General features: G+C 40.3%; 2 protein-coding genes across 3 annotated transcripts; both read right to left on the bottom strand.

Moving 5' to 3' along the window:
- Nucleotides 1-213: 213 nt before the first annotated feature.
- LOC128834477 (trace amine-associated receptor 7a-like) lies at nucleotides 214-2,150 on the bottom strand. Of its 2 annotated transcripts, XM_054023252.1 has the most exons (2): nucleotides 2,129-2,150; nucleotides 214-1,220 (listed from the first exon to the last, which is right to left on the bottom strand). In XM_054023252.1, the coding sequence occupies exons 1-2, from the start codon at nucleotides 2,148-2,150 to the stop codon at nucleotides 214-216; spliced, it is 1,029 nt and encodes a 342-aa protein (XP_053879227.1). The 2 variants fall into 2 exon arrangements, with proteins under 2 accessions (XP_053879227.1, XP_053879228.1); XM_054023253.1 differs by lacking the exon at nucleotides 2,129-2,150 and having other exon boundaries at nucleotides 214-1,230.
- Nucleotides 2,151-10,034: 7,884 nt separating this feature from the next.
- Nucleotides 10,035-11,060, bottom strand: LOC128834478 (trace amine-associated receptor 7a-like). The gene has a single exon (XM_054023255.1). It carries the CDS (start codon nucleotides 11,058-11,060, stop codon nucleotides 10,035-10,037), a length of 1,026 nt encoding a protein of 341 aa, XP_053879230.1.
- Between the last annotated feature and the right edge of the window lie 8,241 nt (nucleotides 11,061-19,301).

The raw sequence follows: 19,301 nt of genomic DNA, 5'->3' as shown, positions 1-19,301 counted from the left end.
TATAGTATTGTATTAAATTAATAGTATCTGGAAATATATTGTCTTGATATCATGTGGTCAAGCTGGATTTCACAATGATAAAAAGTTGTACAACGTTTAAAATCAAGATGACAATATTTTATTCAGAAAAAGAAATACACAGCCAGATTTTATGAACAGGACAATGACTGTGAAATATGAGGTGAGTAACTCTAGGTAGGATTGGATAGGTTTTCAGTTTGGAAATAAATTCATTGTTGAACAATCATGCTGGAGCATTTTACAGCTCACAATCACTTTCATTGCTTTTCGAAACCAAGGATAAAAGAGAGAGTAAATCAAAGGATTAATAGCAGAGTTGGAATAAGTGAACCAAACCACAATGTCAAAGACAAGGGGTGGTGTTATGAAGTTAAAAAAAGCATCAATTATTACAGTTATAGAATAAGGTGACCAGAATACCACAAAAGCAATCACAGCAATACCAATGGTTTTAGCTGCTTTCCTCTCTCTTCTGCTAACTCTGTCACTGTAAGTGTCAGGCAACTGGATCTTGTTGCTCATCATCTCTATCATTCTAGCTTGTCGTTTAGCCACAGCAAAGATTTTGCTGTAAAGTGCTATTGTTGTAAAAAAAGGTATTAGATAAAGGAGATTGGATACAACTACCCATGTTTTGTTGAAGAGAATCTGACAGCTCCCTACACAGGAGAGGGCATTTACTAATTCTTGTATCCCTTTGTCATTAGCCCCAGTGAAGACAACAGAAAAACTGTATACTAATGAAAATATCCAGGCAACAGCTATGAACATGCCTGAAACTGGCACTGTGAACTTGAGAGGGTAAATTAGAGGATCTGTAACAGCAACATAGCGATCAACAGAGATGAAACACAAGTGAAATATTGATGAATAACAAAAAGATACTTCTAAAGAACTGTGGAATCTACAGAATGTTTCCCCAAAATACCAGCATGTTTCAACAGATCTTATACTGCTGAAGGGCAGCACAGTCAGACCCAAACAAAAATCAGCACATGCCAAGGAGGCGAGCAAAATATTTGTAGGAGAGTGAAGCTGTTTGAAATAAGCAATTGAAATCATTACCATTAGGTTTCCACCTAGTGTAAGAATTGTCAGAAAACCAAGCACAACATACAAAGTTATCCGGATTCCAGAAGACCACGATGTTTTATGGCAAGATCCATTAATATTCTCAAAGCAATATTTCTGAAGAAGCACTGAAGTCATGTTGTGCTTTTGTTGTTAACTACTCTGAACTTTTTAGTGTTTGCATTTGTATGCCAATGGTGATGGTGTGGCACTCGTAGGTCAAGTTCTTCAGTTTTTAAGTCTTTCTGAAAAAGAGAATTAAAGTCGACATGAGTGAGAGTACAATACTTCCAAAGTGTTCTATTATGTCTATGAATATACCAGAAATGTGTACGTAAATAGGAAGTAAATAATAGAACATGGCAAAATATCTGTTGTAACTACAGCTTTCAATGGCATTTTGAATTAGGTAAACAAGTAGCAAAAATACTTTATAATTGAAAAGTTTATTCAGGGTTTAACTGTATTTTTACCTATTCATATTTATTTACATTTCCTCGATGCCTGATTTGTCTATTTAAGACAATTGCAAACCCCCATTGAGTTCACTGTAGTTGGATGGACTTCTAATGCCTTACCTTTTGAGAAGCTTTTCTTCAGATATAACCCTGGATTAAAATGTGAATAGAAGGCAGGAAGAGATGCATGTTTTCAGTAGTGCTTTATCCTCTGAGCTGTCTTAGGAAAGTTAATGAGAAAGTACTCACACCCCCTCCTTTCAAAAATGAGGGGTGGGGTGAGGGGAAAAACAGCAAACACAAGGGAAATTTAGTGATCATCCCATACATTGAAATCCCTCTAGTAAAGGTGTAAACACTGACAGATACGTAGAGTCTGGGAAAAAACCTTCATTAAGCAATCTACTTTGATTTATCACAAGATAGTCTTCAACTAAGTATATACTCTGATGCATATGTTTGACCTAAGTCTCATTAGAAGATCGTTCCTTTATTTTTTGAAGGCAAATTTAACTGGCTCCCACAACAACCAGGTGTTATCTCGGTATTATTACTGTAAATTGCTTTGTGGGGAATACTGACTGAGGAATCTGAGGTCATAGATAATGGTACATGTGTTAAAGAAAATCTATCCCACCTTTATTAATCTTGCAGTGGGGTATTTCTCTTTCTCTCTCTGTCCCTGGGTACGTCTATACTTACCTCCGGGTCCGGCGGTAAGCAATCGATCTTCTGGGAAGTGCTCGCCGTCAACGCCGGTACTCCTGCTCTGCGAGAGGAGTACACGCAGTCGATGGGGGAGCCTGCCTGCTGCGTCTGGACCCATGATAAGTTCGAACTAAGGTACTTCGACTTCTGCTACGTTATTCACGTAGCTGAAGTTGCGTATCTTAGTTCGAAGTGGGGGGTTAGTGTGGACCAGCCCCCTGTCTCTCTTTCTCATATATTTTGACCATCTTTCCACACTTTGGGCCAAACTCATTCCAGTGCTAAGAATGGAGCAAGGATTGAGGCAGCTTGTGTCATCTCGATGTGTCTGCTGTGGTCCAGTGCAGCCCCCAGTGCAAATTAGGGGGGGCTAAATTGCATTCTTTTTGCCATGGCTTCTATAGGCCTTCTGGCTTTGGAATAGCCAGGATACAGAACTTCCCTAACTACACGTGGCCAGGCTACCAAAATTCCCCCTCCCTCCTCTGGCCTATCCCCAGCCTGCCCCAGAAGTTCCCCTGCCCCATGGGTTTCTGAAAGTGTCAAGTTGATGGAGCAAGCTCTGATCTGCCCTGGAGGCCACTTGCTGAGGGACTGCGTAGCTGCTGTGCTGGTGAGGGCAGGAAGCTGTGGGCCATATATGATTTAGGTCATGTCTTCCTCAATGAGTATGAGTAGGTCGAGAAGTATGGTTGAGATGGCACTTTCATTCCAAACCTATATTTTCCATGGCTTATAAATTCCTCAGAAATGCAGGTCGATCCTTTTGTAGTGTTCAGGCCCTTAGGCCTGGTCTATATTACGAATTTATGTCGGTATAACTATATCGCTCATGGGTATTGAAAATCCACACCCCGAGCTCTGCCCTAGTTAAAGTGATCTGACACCCCCTCCTCCCCCCCAGTGTGGACAGCAGTAGGTCTATGGGAGAATTCTTCCATCAACCTAGCTACCGCCTTTTGTGGAGGTGGATTACCTATGCCAACATAGAGGGAGAACCGCTCCCATCTGCGTTGGTAGCGTCTTCTCTGAAGCCTTTCTTTCACCCCTCGCATTCCTGCCAGCAGGAGGTCATGCTGTTTTTACCCCACCCCATCCTGCCGGGAGGGGGACATACTGTTTTCACTCACACATATACACCTAGCTAGTTTTTTCTGCATTTGTTAGTTGTACATTTGATTTTTTCCTTTCTAAGTGAAATACTTTGCACTCGTCTTTATTGAATTTCATCTTGTTGAATTCAGACCAATTCTCCAATTTGTCAGTCATTTTGAATTTTAATACTGTCCTCCAAAGTGCTTGCAATCCCTTGTAGCTTGGTGTCATCAGCAAATTTTATAAGAATACCTTCCATTCCCTTTTTCAAGTCATTAATGAAAATGGTGAATAGTACTGGATTGAGGCCTAACCCTTGTGGGACCCCACTAGATATACCCTCCCAGTTTGACTGCAAACCATTGATAACTACTCTTTGAGTAGTGCCTTTCAACCAGTTGTTCACTCACTGGATAGTAATTTCATGTAGACCACATTTCCTTAATTTGTTTAAGAGACCATCATGTGGGATTGTGTCTAAAGTTTTACTAAAATCAAGACATATCATGTCCACTGCTTCCCCCTTATCCAGTAGGCCAAAGAAGGAAATTAGGTTGGTTTGGCATGCTTTGTTTTTGACAAATCCATTTTCCCTATTCCTTATCACCTTATTATCCTCTAGGAGCTTACAGATTGATTGTTTAATAATTTGTACCAATATCTTTCCAGGTATTGGAGTTCGACTGACTTGTCTATAATTCGCTGGGTCCTCTTTGTTCCCCACTTTAAAGATAGGTACTATGTTTGCCTTCTCCAGTGTTCTGGGACCTCACTCATCTTCCAGGAGTTCTCAAAGATAATTGCGAATGGTTCTGAGATTGCTTCAGCCACTTCCTGAAGTACCTAAGACAAACTTGAATATATCTAACTTATCTAAATATTCTTTGACCTGTTTGTTCTCTGGCTTGTGTTCCTTCCATCTTTTTGTTAGTACTAATTGAGTATCTGGCCCCTATTAACTTTTTTAGTGAAGTCTGAAGCAAAATAGGCATTAAATACCTCAGTTTTCTGGATGTCATTAGTTATTATCTCTCCTTCCCTGCTAAGTAGAAGACCTATACTTTCCTTCATCTTTCTCTTTCTCCTAATGTATTTAAAGACCCTGTCTTGTATGTCCCTTGCTAGTTGTAACTCACTTTGTGGTATAGTCTTTCTGATTTTATCCCTGCATGCTTGTACTGTTCTTTTCCCTTAGCAATTCATCCATGTTTCCCCTTTTTGTAGGCTTTCTTTTTGAATTTCAGGTAATTAAAGAGCTCCTATTGGTGCTAATGTCCCAGAGGAAAGGAAGAGACGAGCCAGCCCCCAGGTATTCTGGAGACCCTCAGAAGCAGATCCAAAACCCAGGAGAACAGGGGGAGAAAGTCCAACCTTTCCCCTCCCAATGACAACTGCCAATATTATAGATCTCAGCTGGAAGCACATATTGGCCAGATGCCCTCTCAGAGACCCTCCATAACAGGTGGGGCCACAGCCTAAGATAACTCAGCTTCTACACACATACATTTCTCTTTCTCAAAGGGTGAGCAGATTAACATAGTCTCCAGTTTTGGGATCTTTCTGTGCAGCTGGACTCTGTTCCCTCAGAAGGCACATGAAAACAGGCGGAGTATTCACGTTCCAGCCTTGCACGGTTCTTCCTTACTATGGAGCTGTGACTCTAGAGCAGGGGTCAGCAACCTACGCCCCGCATGCCAAAGGTGGCACGCGAGCCAATTTTTGATGGCACATGGCAGCGGGTTGAGCTACTCAGCCCGCCGCCGCTCTGGGGTTCCCACTGCTTGCCTTGCCAGCTGGGGTCCCGCCGCTGGTCCCACTCAGCGCCCGCCGCTGGTCCCACTCAGCGCCCGCTGCTGGCCTGGGTGAAGGAACCCCAGCCTGGCAGTGGGCTGAGACCGTGGCTGGCAGGAGCTGGCGGCCGGAACCCCAGAGCAGCGGTGGGCTGAGCCGCTCAGTCGCTGCTCTGGGGTTCCGGCTGCTGGCCCCTTGCCAGCAGGTGTCCCCTCTGCAGCCCCACTCATCTTGCTTCCAGTGGGAGTTCCAGCGCAGGCCCCCTGCCAGACAGGATCCAGGCCTCCGGCCCTGCTCAGCCCTACCAGCCGCCAGCTCCACTCACCTCAGCTGCCGATCTGGGGTTCCAGCCGCTGACCTCCTGCCAGCCGGTTAACACTGATCACTCAGAAGCCTGTGTGCAGCTTAAAGTATCCAAATACGTGCCAGACATTGGAAAACTCAGCAAGGAAAAGCAAGGGCAAGGATCACACTAAACTGATAAGATCTGCATTTTAATTTAATTTTAAATAAAGCTTCTGAAACATTTTGAAAACCTTGTTTACTTTACACATAATAGTAGTTTGGTTATATAATAAATAGACTTATAGTGAGACCTTCTAAAAACATTAAAATGTATTACTGGCATGCGAAGCCTTAACTTCTGAAAGGTTACCCACCCCTGTTCTAGAGCATGAGCCTGGGAACCCTGTAGGATGGGTCCTGGAGCCTGGGAGTTAGCAGAGCAGTTCACACCTCCACCCTCTTCTGTCTCCAATATTTAATGATTCTTGTTTCCACCCACTGTCTTCTTTTCCCAGTCATCCTAGGCTTCTAGGCAGTTCTACAATTTTATTATTGTTTCCTACTGGGGATATCAAGAACCTTAATATTTTCATCACTTTATTTTTTTTAATTTTTAGAATATTTAAAGTGTTCATTCACAGTCTGAAATTAGAGTCTAATATCCGCTGTATTAAAAAAAATAGAGAGAGAGAGAGAAAAACCCTTCCAAATATATGTTATGCTTATATAAATATGACATAGTGACATAGATGTTACTTAACCTGTGAGCTCTTAAGGGCAGAGACTGTTTTTTATTATGTGTTTGTGCCTGGCACTGTGGAGCCTTGATCCCTGCTTGGAGCCCTTAGGTGCTACCACAATACAATCATACTAAGAGGAAGTTTAAAAAACTTAGAAGAAGAAAAACCCAAACAACTGATAAAATATTAGTTGAAGTTCTGATATCAATACTTATTCCACAACACTCTTCCATCTCATTAACTATGACTAAACGGTATCAAATTGTTTAAGTTAATTGAAGAAAGGGCACAGAGTTTTTCAGATTCTGTGCCCTTTCTTCAATTAATTTAAACAATGTGATAGCGTTTAGTCATAGTTATTAAAGCATACCAGAGAGGATTCATCTCTGTAACAAAGTAGATTAGCAGGGTTTAGGTGAGGTCTTTATGCCAGCTATTTGGAATTCAGTTGAACAGATATAGGTGCCTTTTGATATTTTTTTTTACAAAGTAATGAAAATGACACTCCCATGTATCTGTGCTATCATACGCTACATAAATTCTGTATGTATGGTGGCTGTGGATTTAATATTTCATTTTGTGTAGCAATTATTTTAATGCTGATATTTGTATTGCTTAGTTTTTCTTACAGTTGAAATATTCAGGATCACCCACTAGATGGCACAACAGTGATGTTATCCTACTCTCCTCTGATAGCCGAAGATCTTGGACTTGATTTTGATCTCACATTGGTATTACACCAATATAACTCTACTGATTTCTGTACAGTCACTCCTGATTTACAGAGACTTAGCTGAGATCAGAATCAACCCCTTCTCTCAAAGCAATATACCTACCAGTATTTTGTTTTGGATTTGTAGTTATGATCAAAAATGTCCTTTTCAGAGAAGACACTTTGTCTGGAACTTGGGGGAGACAGTTTACTTTGATTCACAGCATATGGACAACTATGTCTACATTTCATATCTTCTGATGGTATTGTGTGATTCCTATGAAAGCAGGGGTTCCCAAACTGGTTTGCCGGCTATCAGTGATCCATGGAGATCTTCCCAGTGGGCACATGGTGCTGGCTTCTCCTCCTTATTTTCAGCAGCTATTTTACATTACAAGACAGATAAAAATCTATTAAATATTTACCTAATATTATTATTCCTTGGAACCAATTGTTGTTGTTGCCACAAGGATTTTACAGGATGGGAGGAGAGGTAGATCACAAAACAGGTCACAAAATTGCCCCAAGAGAGGGGAAAAAGAAATGTTTCTGAGCAATATTATCTGTCAGACTGTCTAATCTATCTATTTCTAGAACTTCCATCCATGTAGGGTGCTTAGTTCAGGGTTAAATAGCTATCTGATTATGTACCATCTTCTCTGCTCCTCTTGAGGCAAAAACATGTTTCATGTGCCCATATTAGGCAGAGAAAAACTAAGGGGAATGAGAGAAAAACAAGGAGCAAGGGGGTGGGAGGGTGGGAGGCTGATTTTCACAGTTACTAGTCCCCAAAATTCTTTTTGAAGTCAATGGAAGGTGTGTGTACTCAGCATCTCTGAAATTCAGACACCTGGCCACTCTACATTCCTCCTTATTGTGGGAAAGCTGCATGAAGAGGTGTGTCTTTCCCAGACCTTGAAAAGCGAATGAGTATTCCGTACAGTATACGGTATTCTGAAAGTGAACTGGAAAGAAAGTAATGTGCTTTTGAACTGATCAGATTCTGCTGTACAGGCTGGTCGTGTAAAGTTTCATTGACCATTCTGCAGTATAAAACTGCTTGTTATAGGTCTCAGGATTGATCAGTCGCAGCCCTCTTCTCCAAGGAGGGCTGCCATTGGCCCATGAGTACTGCGGTATCATAAGGGTGTATGGCTCGTCCCCTTCCACCTCCCCCCATTCTACTGTCTTCTGCCAGCCAGATGGTAGTACATATGGTTCACAGCCATCTGCCCACCTTCTTTGCAGAGCTGAAATGGTACAGACTGCCTTGTGTATTTTATCCTCTAATATCAAACATTTGATTTACGCTTCTTTTATCTTCAGTTTAGAACAATAAAACTAATAATAAATACATGAAATGATAAACTGTATACCAGAGGTTTCCAAGGCAGTTTTTATTAGTGTGTCTTATCAGAACGAATAACAATAATTTATTTATTTATTTGAATTAAGGTAGTGCCTAATGAAATCTCAGCCCCCAGTGTACTAGGGTGTGTATAAACATATGGTGGAAGATGGTCCCTGGCCCAAACAGTTCACAAGCTAATTACATGTATTGAAAAACCACTTAAACAAATTTACACTCCATAGTGTTTTGCATATTATTTAGAGTAGGACTTAATCTTCAACAGGAGCAGAGTTAGGCCAGTCCTGGGTGCTTTTGAAAATACCACACTACATTCTGAAGTCTGTGCTCAAGTATCCTTCATCCTCCCTAACTTGCGCATCCTGTTGTTTGTTGAATTTTTTAAAAAGTTATTTTTGGAATTTGTATTAACAAAATCCCAGTTACTTCATGTGATAAACAGTTAGCTTGCCCACTATAGTAAAGTCAATGGCATGCTCCTACTTCTGTTACAATTTAGAAAACCAGATAATAAGCAGTTATTGTTATTATATGGCAATATTGCAAACTAACAAATATTTCTCATTCACAACTGGCCTGTCCAGGGCTTCTGTAGCAAGTGTTTTAAATCCAGATCCCTTGCTGCTAGTAAGAAATATTTTAGAGCTTGTCTACATGGGAAATTAACTGGAATTGACATTGCAGAATAACTAGCTATTGCACTTTAAATTCACACCTTGTTTTAAACCAAAATAACTTACAAGTATAGACAAGTCCTTAGAATGTTGCTGTGACACAGAAGACTGTTTTGTGATTGGATTTTCTCCTGTAATGGAAAGGACAGTTTTCTTTCAAAACAGCAGGGGTAAAATCTTGGTCCCGTTGACATCAAGGGGAGTTTTACCATTGAATTCACTGGTATCTGAATTTCACGTTAGGTTATTGTTTTATTTTAGAGTCTGTTATTACTAGAACCCTCCTTTGTGTGAGGAACCCTTGTGCACATGAAAGAGTCTTATTTCTACTCAATACTTCCCTGAGAGAAAGGTTGGTCTTGTGGTTAAGGCACAGAGCTGGACATTTCCTGTGTGAATATGAACAAGTCAGTGTTGGCTTATTCTTGCTCACATTAAAAGTCAATGGGAGTTTTGCCACCAATTTAAAAAGTAGCAGGATTGGGTCCTTGATCTCTTTGGTTGGGTTTTTCAAAGGAGCCTAAGGGAGTTAAACGTCCATCTCACTCTGAAATTCAATGTTCTTATTCATTAAATGAAGATAATAATATCCATTCCATATAGGTGTTGGGGGACATAATTCATTAGTATAAGTAAAGAACCCATAAGCTGACAGTAATGTATAAGTATAAAATATTAATATTTATATTGTTCATTTGGTAAATAATGATCCATACAGGTTTTAAAAGACTGGAAAATCATTTCTGTTTTTCTTTATTGTTAGTACTTCCTAACACATAGAGATGAATTTCACTGAAAAACTAATTTTTGATCTTTCTTTTTTTACCATTTTTTATCATTTTATCTTCTCAGTTCCACAATTACAACTAATGGACATTGCTCTATTATTATTTCATACCATAAGCTAGTATTAACTTAACAGTATCTGTAAATAAATTGTCTTGATATTATATGATAAACCAGTTTTTCACAATGATAACTAGCTGTACAAAGTATAAAATCAAGATGAAATATTTCATCCAGAAAAAGAAATACACAGCCAGATTTTATGAAAAGGGGAATGACTGTGAAGTGTGAGGTGAGTAGCTCTGTGCAGGATTGGATAGGTTTTCAGTTTGGAAATAAATTCATTGTTGAACAATCAAATCGGAGAATTTTACAGCTCACAATCACTTTCATTGCTTTTCGAAACCAAGGATAAAAGAGAGAGTAAATCAAAGGATTAATGGCAGAGTTGGAATAAGTGAACCAAACCACAATGTCAAAGACGAGGGGTGGTGTTATGAAGTTAAAAAAAGCATCAGTTATTACAGTTATAGAATAAGGTGACCAGAATACCACAAAAGCAATCACAGCAATACCAATGGTTTTAGCTGCTTTCCTCTCTCTTCTGCTAACTCTGTCACTGTAAGTGTCAGGCAACTGGATCTTGTTGCTCATCATCTCTATCATTCTAGCTTGTCGTTTAGCCACAGCAAAGATCTTGCTGTAAAGTGCTATTGTTGTAAAAAAAGGTATTAGATAAAGGAGGGAGGTTACAGCCACCCATGTTTTGTTGAAGAGAATCTGACAGCTCCCTACACAGGAGATGGCATTTACTAATTCTTGTATCCCTTTGTCATTAGCCCCCGTGAAGACAACAGAAAAACTGAATACTAATGAAAATATCCAGGCAACAGCTATGAACAAGCCTGAAACAGGCACTGTGAACTTGAGAGGGTAAATTAGAGGATCAGTAACAGCAACATAGCGATCAACAGAGATGAAACACAAGTGAAATATTGATGAATAACAAAAAGATAGTTCTAAAGAACTATGGAATCTACAGAATGTTTCCCCAAAATACCAGCATGTTTCAACAGATCTTATACTGCTGAAGGGCAGCACAGTCAGACCCAAACAAAAATCAGCACATGCCAAGGAGGCGAGCAAAATATTTGTAGGAGAGTGAAGCTGTTTGAAATAAGCAATTGAAATCATTACCATTAGGTTTCCACCTAGTGTAAGAATTGTCAGAAAACCAAGCACAACATACAAAGTTATCCGGATTCCAGAAGACCACGATGTTTTATGGCAAGATCCATTAATATTCTCAAAGCAATATTGTGCTTCTTCATTCTGAAGCACTGAAGTCATGTTGTGCTTTTGTTGTTAACTATTCTGAATTTTTTAGTATTTGCATTTGTATACCATTGGTGATGATGTGGCACCAATTGGTGAAGCTCTTCAGTTTTTTAAATCTTTCTGAAAAAGAGAATTAAAGTCGACATGAGTGAGAGTACAATAATTCCAAAAACAACAAGGAGTCCGGTGGCACCTTAAAGTCTAGTCTTTAGTCTTTAAGGTGCCACCAGACTCCTTGTTGTTTTTGTGGATACAGACTAACATGGCTACTAATTCCAAAGTATTCCTATTATTTCCACCAGTATACCACAAATGTGTATTTATTAGTAAATAATAGAACATAGCAAAATATCTGTTGTAACTACCGCTTTAAATAGCGTTTTGAAATAGGTAAATAAGTAGCAAAGAATACTTTATTATTGAAAATATTCTCCTCTGCTATAATATAGAATTTATTTTTTACCTATTCATATTTATTTATTTAAATTTCCTCGATGCCTGATCTTTCTATTTAAGTCAATTGCAAAACTCCCATTGACTTCACTGTGGTTGGATGGATTCTTAATTCCTTACCTTTTGAGAAGCTTTTCTTCAGATATAGCCCTAGATTAAAATGTGAATAGAAGGCAGGAAGAGACGCATGTTTCAGTAGTGCTTTATCCTCTGAGTTGTCTTAGCAAAGTTAACGACACAGTACACACACACTGTCCTCTCAAAAATGAGGGGTGGGGTGAGTGGAAAAACAGAAAACACAAGGGAAAGTTAGTTATCATCCCATAAAGTGAAATCCCTCTGGTAAAAGGTGTAAATATTGACAGATATTTAGAGTCTGAAAAAACATCATTAAACAATATACTTTGATTCATCACAAGACAGTCGTTTAACTAAGTATATACTGTCATGCATATGTTTGAATTAAGTCTCATTATAAGATCCTTCCTTTATTTTTTTGAAAGCAAATTTAACTGGCTCCCCCAGCAACCAGGTGTTATCTCAGTATTATTACAGAATTGCTTTGTCAGGAGTACTGACTGAGGAAACTGAGGTCATACATAATGGTACGTGTGTTAAAGAAAATCAATCCCACCTTTATTAATCTTGCAGTGGGGTATTTCTCTCTCTCTCTCTCTCTCTCTCTCTCTCTCTCTCTCTCTCATTTTTCTACACTCTGGGCCAAACTCATTCCAGTGCTAAGACCGGAGGAACCATTGAAGCAGCTTGTGTCATCCCGATGTGTCTGTTGTGCTCCAGTGCAGCTCCCAGTGCAAACTAGGGCAGCCCTGAATTGCACTCTAGCGCCTATGGCTTCTATGAGTCTTCTGGCTTTGGAATAGCTAGGGTGCAGAACTACCCTAACTACACTGGCCATGGTGCCAATATACTCCCTCCCTCCTCTGGCCTACCCCCAGCCTGCCCCAGAAATTCCCCTGCCCCATGGGTTTCTGCATGTGAAAAGTTGGTGGCACAAGCTCTGAACATGGCAGGGTTCGTCTGCCCGGAGGCCACTTGCTGGGGGACTGTGCATCTGCTGGGCTGGTGAGGGCAAGGGAGCTGCGGGCCATATATGATTTAGGTCCTTTCTTCCTCAAAGAGTTTGAGTAGGTATAGACGTATGGTTGAGATGGCACTTCCATTCCAAACCTATATTTTCCATGGTTTATATGTTCCTCAGAAATGCAGGTCGATCCTTTAGTGGTGTTCAGACCCTTAGGCCTAGTCTATATTATGAACTTATGTTGGTATAATTCTATCACTCCAGGGTATGAAAAATCCACATCCCTGGTTGCCGCAGTTAATGCGATCTCTCCCCCACTGTGGGCAGCAGTAGGTCGATGGGTAGGTGGATTACTTACGCTGACGGCATAGGTAGCATCTTCTTTGAAGCGCTACAGTGGCACCACTGTAGCAGTTTATGTGTAGACAAGCCCATAGAGACCCTTATTCAGGTGGCATAAGTTAAAGCAGCTGAGAGCGCAGGATTGGCACAGGCTCGGAAAACCAGAACCATCTCCCTGAGAACATGTAATGATTTGGGGAATTGTCTGTACTGTCACCAGGGCAACTGCAACCCATATCCCACCTCTGTGGTTCCTCAAGGGCACCCACTCTAGGCTCCCAGCACCTCAGCCATCACTTAGCTTGGGAAGAGACTTGCATCTTTCTTCCTCCTGACCAGGGTTTTTCCAGGCTGCACATTTCCCTGCTTACACTATGATATCCCCAGCAAGCCAGGCTGCCTAGATAGGCCAGCATCTGTGCTTTGCTGTCTCTCTGAAGGCTCTGAACATCTGTAATTGCCAGCTGTTACAAGTTACCACACAGGTATTTATAAACAAGCACTTTAGTCTTAAGGTGAAAGTATTACCGAGAAAACATATGAAAAACAATGAAAGTTTACCAGAAGTAATGCATGTTAAAAAGCTTCCTAGAGGACACTCCAACTCCATCCTTGGGATCAGTCCTTCAAAACCCACAACTAGGGTTTTCCCTGTGCCTACTAGTTCATAACTGTCTCAGATTCAGAACCAGAACAACCATGAATAGTTTAGTCTTTCCTTTATATAGCTTTGGTCTTTGAGCTTGGCCTTATGTGATCAACAGACAATGGCTCACTCCTCAGGACATAGCTTCAAAAGGCTGGATTGTTGCATAACCAGAGGTGGGGAATTTGCATACACCTCTTCTTTATATCCCAGGAAGTTCATTTCATACATATTATCCCCAAAGTCCATTTTTGTCATACACATTGTCCAATATAGTTTCTTGAGCATTCGGGCCTTACATCACATCTCCCAACTAGAGAGGTTACATATGATCCTGGCCCAAAATTATACCTAAACCATTATTTTACAAAATGGATCCGCAAGATACTTAAACTTAATTCAGTAAAGGTTTTCAAGGATTTTGCAGGATATTGCTGTATCTTTAACATGTGTGAGATTATCAGATCTCTGTATGTATCCTTAGCACGCTGCAAAATGCATTTTGAAGGTGCAGCCTTATGTGTTCTTTGTTGTGCTTTCACCTTCGTGTGTTGGACTGAAATTGCAACAAGTTTAGTGGCAAAGGCCTAATAATAGAGGGTCACTAAATATTCAAAAAGAAAACACCCTAGACAAAAGACTGGCATCTACCCTGGAGAATTGGTTTGTCAGGGGAGAAGTTGCCTGATAACAAAGTTACTTAGTATAACCCTAAGGTCATCTGTTAAGGCTGACCAGGGAGTCAGAAGTTTGAGGGACTGGAAGGTTATAAAAGGGCAGAAGCTGCTCTGTTTTGGATTTGTTGGCCATTTTCACAAGCTCAGGATGAGGAAAACTACTGCAAGAGCCTGCGGGGGTGGGAGGGTGGGGGAGTGAACTCTATCTACCTGAATACTGGTCCCCTAAGGACTTCCAAAGGAAGGGTGAGCTAGAATGAGGAGCATTGTGTTCAGGATGTTTGTTGTTTTCTATATGATCTGTAATTTGTATTTTCTGTGCTTAAATAAAGAGCAATAATACATTAGAATTCTGTGAAAGGTGTTTTTGTGTTATATGCTATACCCACCACGTGGCCCTTTGAGGAGGTAACCCATAAGGCTCACACTTTTGAGTGGAGTTCTGAGAGAGGGTGTGTTTTAACCTACAGAAGGACCTGAGGAGTCAGCACAAAGCCCAGGTGCTAGGCAGCTGGGCCATGGGGTCACAGTTCTCAGGAGGAGATGCTAAACAGCTGCCATGGCTTCCCAAGAGTCTGCACCCCAAGAGTGTGCCTAGAGACTCCAAGACAGGGGCAATGACTGGACCCTGTTCAGAGTCTGAGGGGCTTAAAATACCTGGAGTCCAATGGCTGGGTCACCTCACAGCTGGCTGAGCCACCAGTAGGTGAAGCCCAATCAGATCTGTGCCCAGGCCCTCTTCTGTTCCTGTGCCCATGCTCATCATTGTTATTACTCATCTGCATATGTGTTTATAAGTTTGGGGCCTATGCTTCAGTGTTCCAGGTAGGGATAGGTTTGTCTGAAATGACTGAGACAAAACTCAGTATTTCAGAAAGTCATTCCGAAATGTTACAAGTCCAAGCCAAAATCTTATGTGCTGAGAATAAACATTGTTAAAGAAAAAATGGTCTTGAGTTAGCATCTGTACCTACTCATGACACCACTGCTTGAGTTTCCTTTACATTAGTAAACAACATAAGAATGGCCATACTGGGTCAGACCAATGGTCTATCTAGCCCAGTATCCTGTCTTCTGACAGTAGCTGATGCCAGATGCTTCAGAGGGAATGATCAGAACAGGCCACTTATTGTGTGATCCGTCCTCTGTTCTCCAGTCCCAGCTTCTGGCAGTCAAAGACTCAAGGACACCCAGAGTATTGGGTTGCATCCCTGACCATCTTGGCTAATAGCCATTGATGGACCTATCCTCCATGAACTTATTTAGTTCTTTTTTGAACATAATTATACTTTTGGCCTTTACAACATTCTCTGAGAAGAAGTTCCACAGATTGACTATGTGTTGTGTGAAGACGTACTTCCTTTTGTTTGTTTTAAACCAGCTGCCTATTAATTTCATCAGGCAATCCTTGGTTATTATGTTATATGAAGGAATAAATAACATGTTCCTATTCACTTTTTCCACGCTAGTCATGATTTTAAAGACTTCTATCATATCCCCCCTTAGTTGTCTCCTTTCTAAACTGAATGGTCCCACTCTTTTCAATCATTCCTCATAAGGAAGCTATTCCATACCCCTAATCATTTTTGTTGCCCTTCGCTGTACATTTTCCAATTCTAATATAACTTTTTTTAGATGGGGGTGACTAGAACTGCACACATTATTGAAGATGTGGGTGTACCATGGATTTATATAGTGCCATTATGATATTTTCTCTTATTATCTATCCCTTTCCTAATGGTTCCTAGCATTCTGTTAGCTTTTTTGACTGCTGCTGCACATTGAGCAGATGTTCTCAGAGAACTATCCAGGATGACTCCAAGATCTCTTTCTTGACTGGTGACAGTCATATAGACCCATCATTTTACATGTACTGTTGGGATTGCTTCCCAATGTGCATTACTTTGCATTTAGCAACACTGAATTTCATCTGCCATTTTCTTGTTCAGTTACTCAGTTCTGTGAGATTTCTTTGTATCTCTTCACAGTCAGCTTTGGACTTAACTACCTTGAGTAATTTTGTATGTCTGCAAACTTTGCCACCTCACTGTTTATCTCTTTTTCCAGATAATTTATGAATATGGTGAACACCACTGGTTCCAGTACAGATCTTTGGGGGACCCCATTACTTACCTCTGTCCATTGTGAAAACTGACCATTTATTCTTACCATTTGTTTCCTGTCTTTTAACCATTTACTGATACAAGAGAGGGCCTGCCCTTTTATTCCATGAATGCTTATTTTGCTTAAGAGCCTCTAGCGTGTGACCTTGTCAAAGGCTTTCTGAACGTCCAAATACACTATATTCAATGGATCAATTTGTCCACATTTGCTGACTCCCTCAAAGAATTCTAATAGATTGGTGAGGTATGATTTCCCTTTACAAAAGCCATGTTGCCTCTTTCCCAGAAAATTGAGGTCATCTATGTGTCTTATAATTCTGTTGTTTATTATAGTTTCAACCAATTTTCCTGGTACTGAAGTTAGGCTTACAGGCCTGTAATTGCCAGGATTGCCTCTGCCGCCTTTTTAAAAAATTGGCATCACATTAGCTATCCTCCAGTTACCTGGTACAGACGCTGATTTAAATGGTAGGTTACATGCTACAGTTAGTAGCTTTGCAATTTCATATTTGAGTTCCTTCAGAATTCTTGGGTGAATACCTTCTGGTCCTGGCAACTTATTGCTGTTTAATGTATCAATTTGTTCCAAAATCTCCTCTACTGACACCTCAATCTGAGAGAATTCCTCAAATTTGTCACCTAAAAAGAATGGCTCAGGTGTGGGAATCTCCCTCACATCCTCCACAGTGAAAACTGATGGAAAGAATTCAAGTAGCTTCTCCACAATGGCCTTGTGTTCCTTGAGTTCTCCTTTAGCACCTTGATCATCCAGTGGCCCCACTGATTGTTTGGAAGGCTTCCTGCTTCTGATGTACTTAAGAAAAATTGCAGTTAGTTTGTGTCTTTTGCTAGTTACTCTTCAAATTCTTTTTGGCCTGACTAATTATAATTTTACACCTGACTTGCTAGAGTTTACGCTCCTTTCTCTTTTCCTCAGTATAACAGTATTGAAATTCATATTGTTTGTCTACTCTGACAAAAACCATGAGCGAATTGTTACAAAAAAGATAAAAACTGAGACTAGTAATTGGAATACCAAAAACTTATCTGAGGCAGTTAAGGAAGCATTGTCACTCACATAGGAACTAGTGTATTTTAGTCACATTTTATACATAATCTTGGTTTGTGAAGTTTGTTCATTTGGATCAGGAAATGTGATCTCATATATATATATTTTTGACGACGGAGGAACAAAAAAAAAGGAGAGTAATTTCTTCTGAGCAGGTTAAATAACCCTCTGTACAGAAGGCTAGCATATAAGGCCCATGTACTATTTAAGGTCCACTTTATACCCTATTTTGAGAACATAAGTGGTTCCTAGGCCTTTTGCTGTCCTATACACATTTTGCTCAGATTGGGAGAAAGGCGTAAACCCATAAAGTATAGTGTTTGGCATAAATGCTGCCTATATGGTAGATAAATTATACTGATAATGTGCACAAAACCCTACTTATCTATCTTTGAATACTCCAGCCTGTATTCTATTTGGCATACCTGTGGCCTGAGTTTGTAGAGACCTTAGCATTTTATAGCACTTCATTTATTCAGACCAGAGCTCTCATTGAAGACAACCACTGCTGTGAGTTATCAGCACTAGTGAAAATCAGACTTGAGTCTCTCAAGTTGGGCACCCAGAAAAGGAGGACCACACAGTTAGTGTGAAAAGTTTGGTTTAAGTGATTTGCCCAATGTCACATAGGAACTCTGTAAGTAGAGGCAGGAACAGAATCTACTTCTCTAGTCAGGTACCTTCCTTCCCACTTCTCCTCGTTGCTGTCTAGGCACCAGCATGGGGACCATTGAGAATACATGAAAGGAAGTTTCCCTGCTCTCAGTTCCAGTGTCTTGTGCCACAGCTGCCAGTGGCAGCTGTGAGGAACAATTTCTGGGGAAGTGCTTCTGAGCCCTTGCCGCACTTAACTTGAGCATGCTCGATCATTCTTTGAGAATGTCACAAGTGAAGTCTAGTCAGCAAATAGCCCACTGCAGATGGAATCTTCAGAAGTTAACTGCCAAACTAACAAGTCTCAACTGAATATGTGTGAACTGAGATTTTCAAAGGCTTGTAACTTGGCCAAATTTGGGTGGATTTTCATGGAGATTTTCATGGCAAAAGGACATCACCCCACCCACTGCCAGATTTCAAGTTCCTGCTTAAAACATGAAAATGCTAGAATTTCTCAATGAAACAGTTAACAATTTTTTTAACATGGATGAAACAACATATTTTCCCCTAATTTACTTCTGAAAAACAGCAGAACCATTTTTGCTGAAATTTTCCAATCAATCAATTAATCAATCAATCAATTTAAGCTGGAAGCATGGAAAATTTCAGCCCAAACTGTTATTTTAGCAAAATTATGAGCAACTGTAGAGGGGTCTTATAATAGGAAGCATCAGGCAATGTTAACACAGATGTAACTACCTGCACCACCTATAATAAAGTAAATTACACTTAGAATATACCCTGATTTTGCATCCTGATTTCTCATCGGCTGGGAAGCTCATTGGCAAAGAGTTGCTGATGGTGTTGGAAGAATGGGCTGCAATATTGTGTTGATATGTTAACAATAAAAAACTTCATTTGAACATTGTAACACATGCCTGAAAAAAATCCAGGCTCTTGAGTGTAACCTGATATTTTGACTATAGTGCCTTCCAGAACAAGCTGTATTCTTTAATGTTTATTGTGTGGCTGGAGCAAGAGAAACTTGATTACAGGAAAGCTAAAGAATCTCCTTGCTCTGGTAACAGTGAAAATAAATGTATAATGATTCAGATAGATCAGATGCCACCTAATTACTCACATATCTGGAGAGACAGAAGTAACAGGGTCTGGTTACCAATAATTACTGGTAATGACACATATGAGAATTTAAGGGCCTGATTCTTCACATTGTCACACCAATTTTATGCAATGGCATTACACTGCTGACTGGCATAAAACTGGTGTAAGGGAGTGGAAGATAT

The sequence above is a fragment of the Malaclemys terrapin genome, chromosome 3 (assembly GCF_027887155.1).
Source record: "Malaclemys terrapin pileata isolate rMalTer1 chromosome 3, rMalTer1.hap1, whole genome shotgun sequence".
NCBI lineage: Eukaryota > Metazoa > Chordata > Testudines > Emydidae > Malaclemys > Malaclemys terrapin.
The sequence above is the reverse complement of the archived record's forward strand: the minus strand, read 5'-3'. Positions and strand labels throughout refer to the sequence as shown.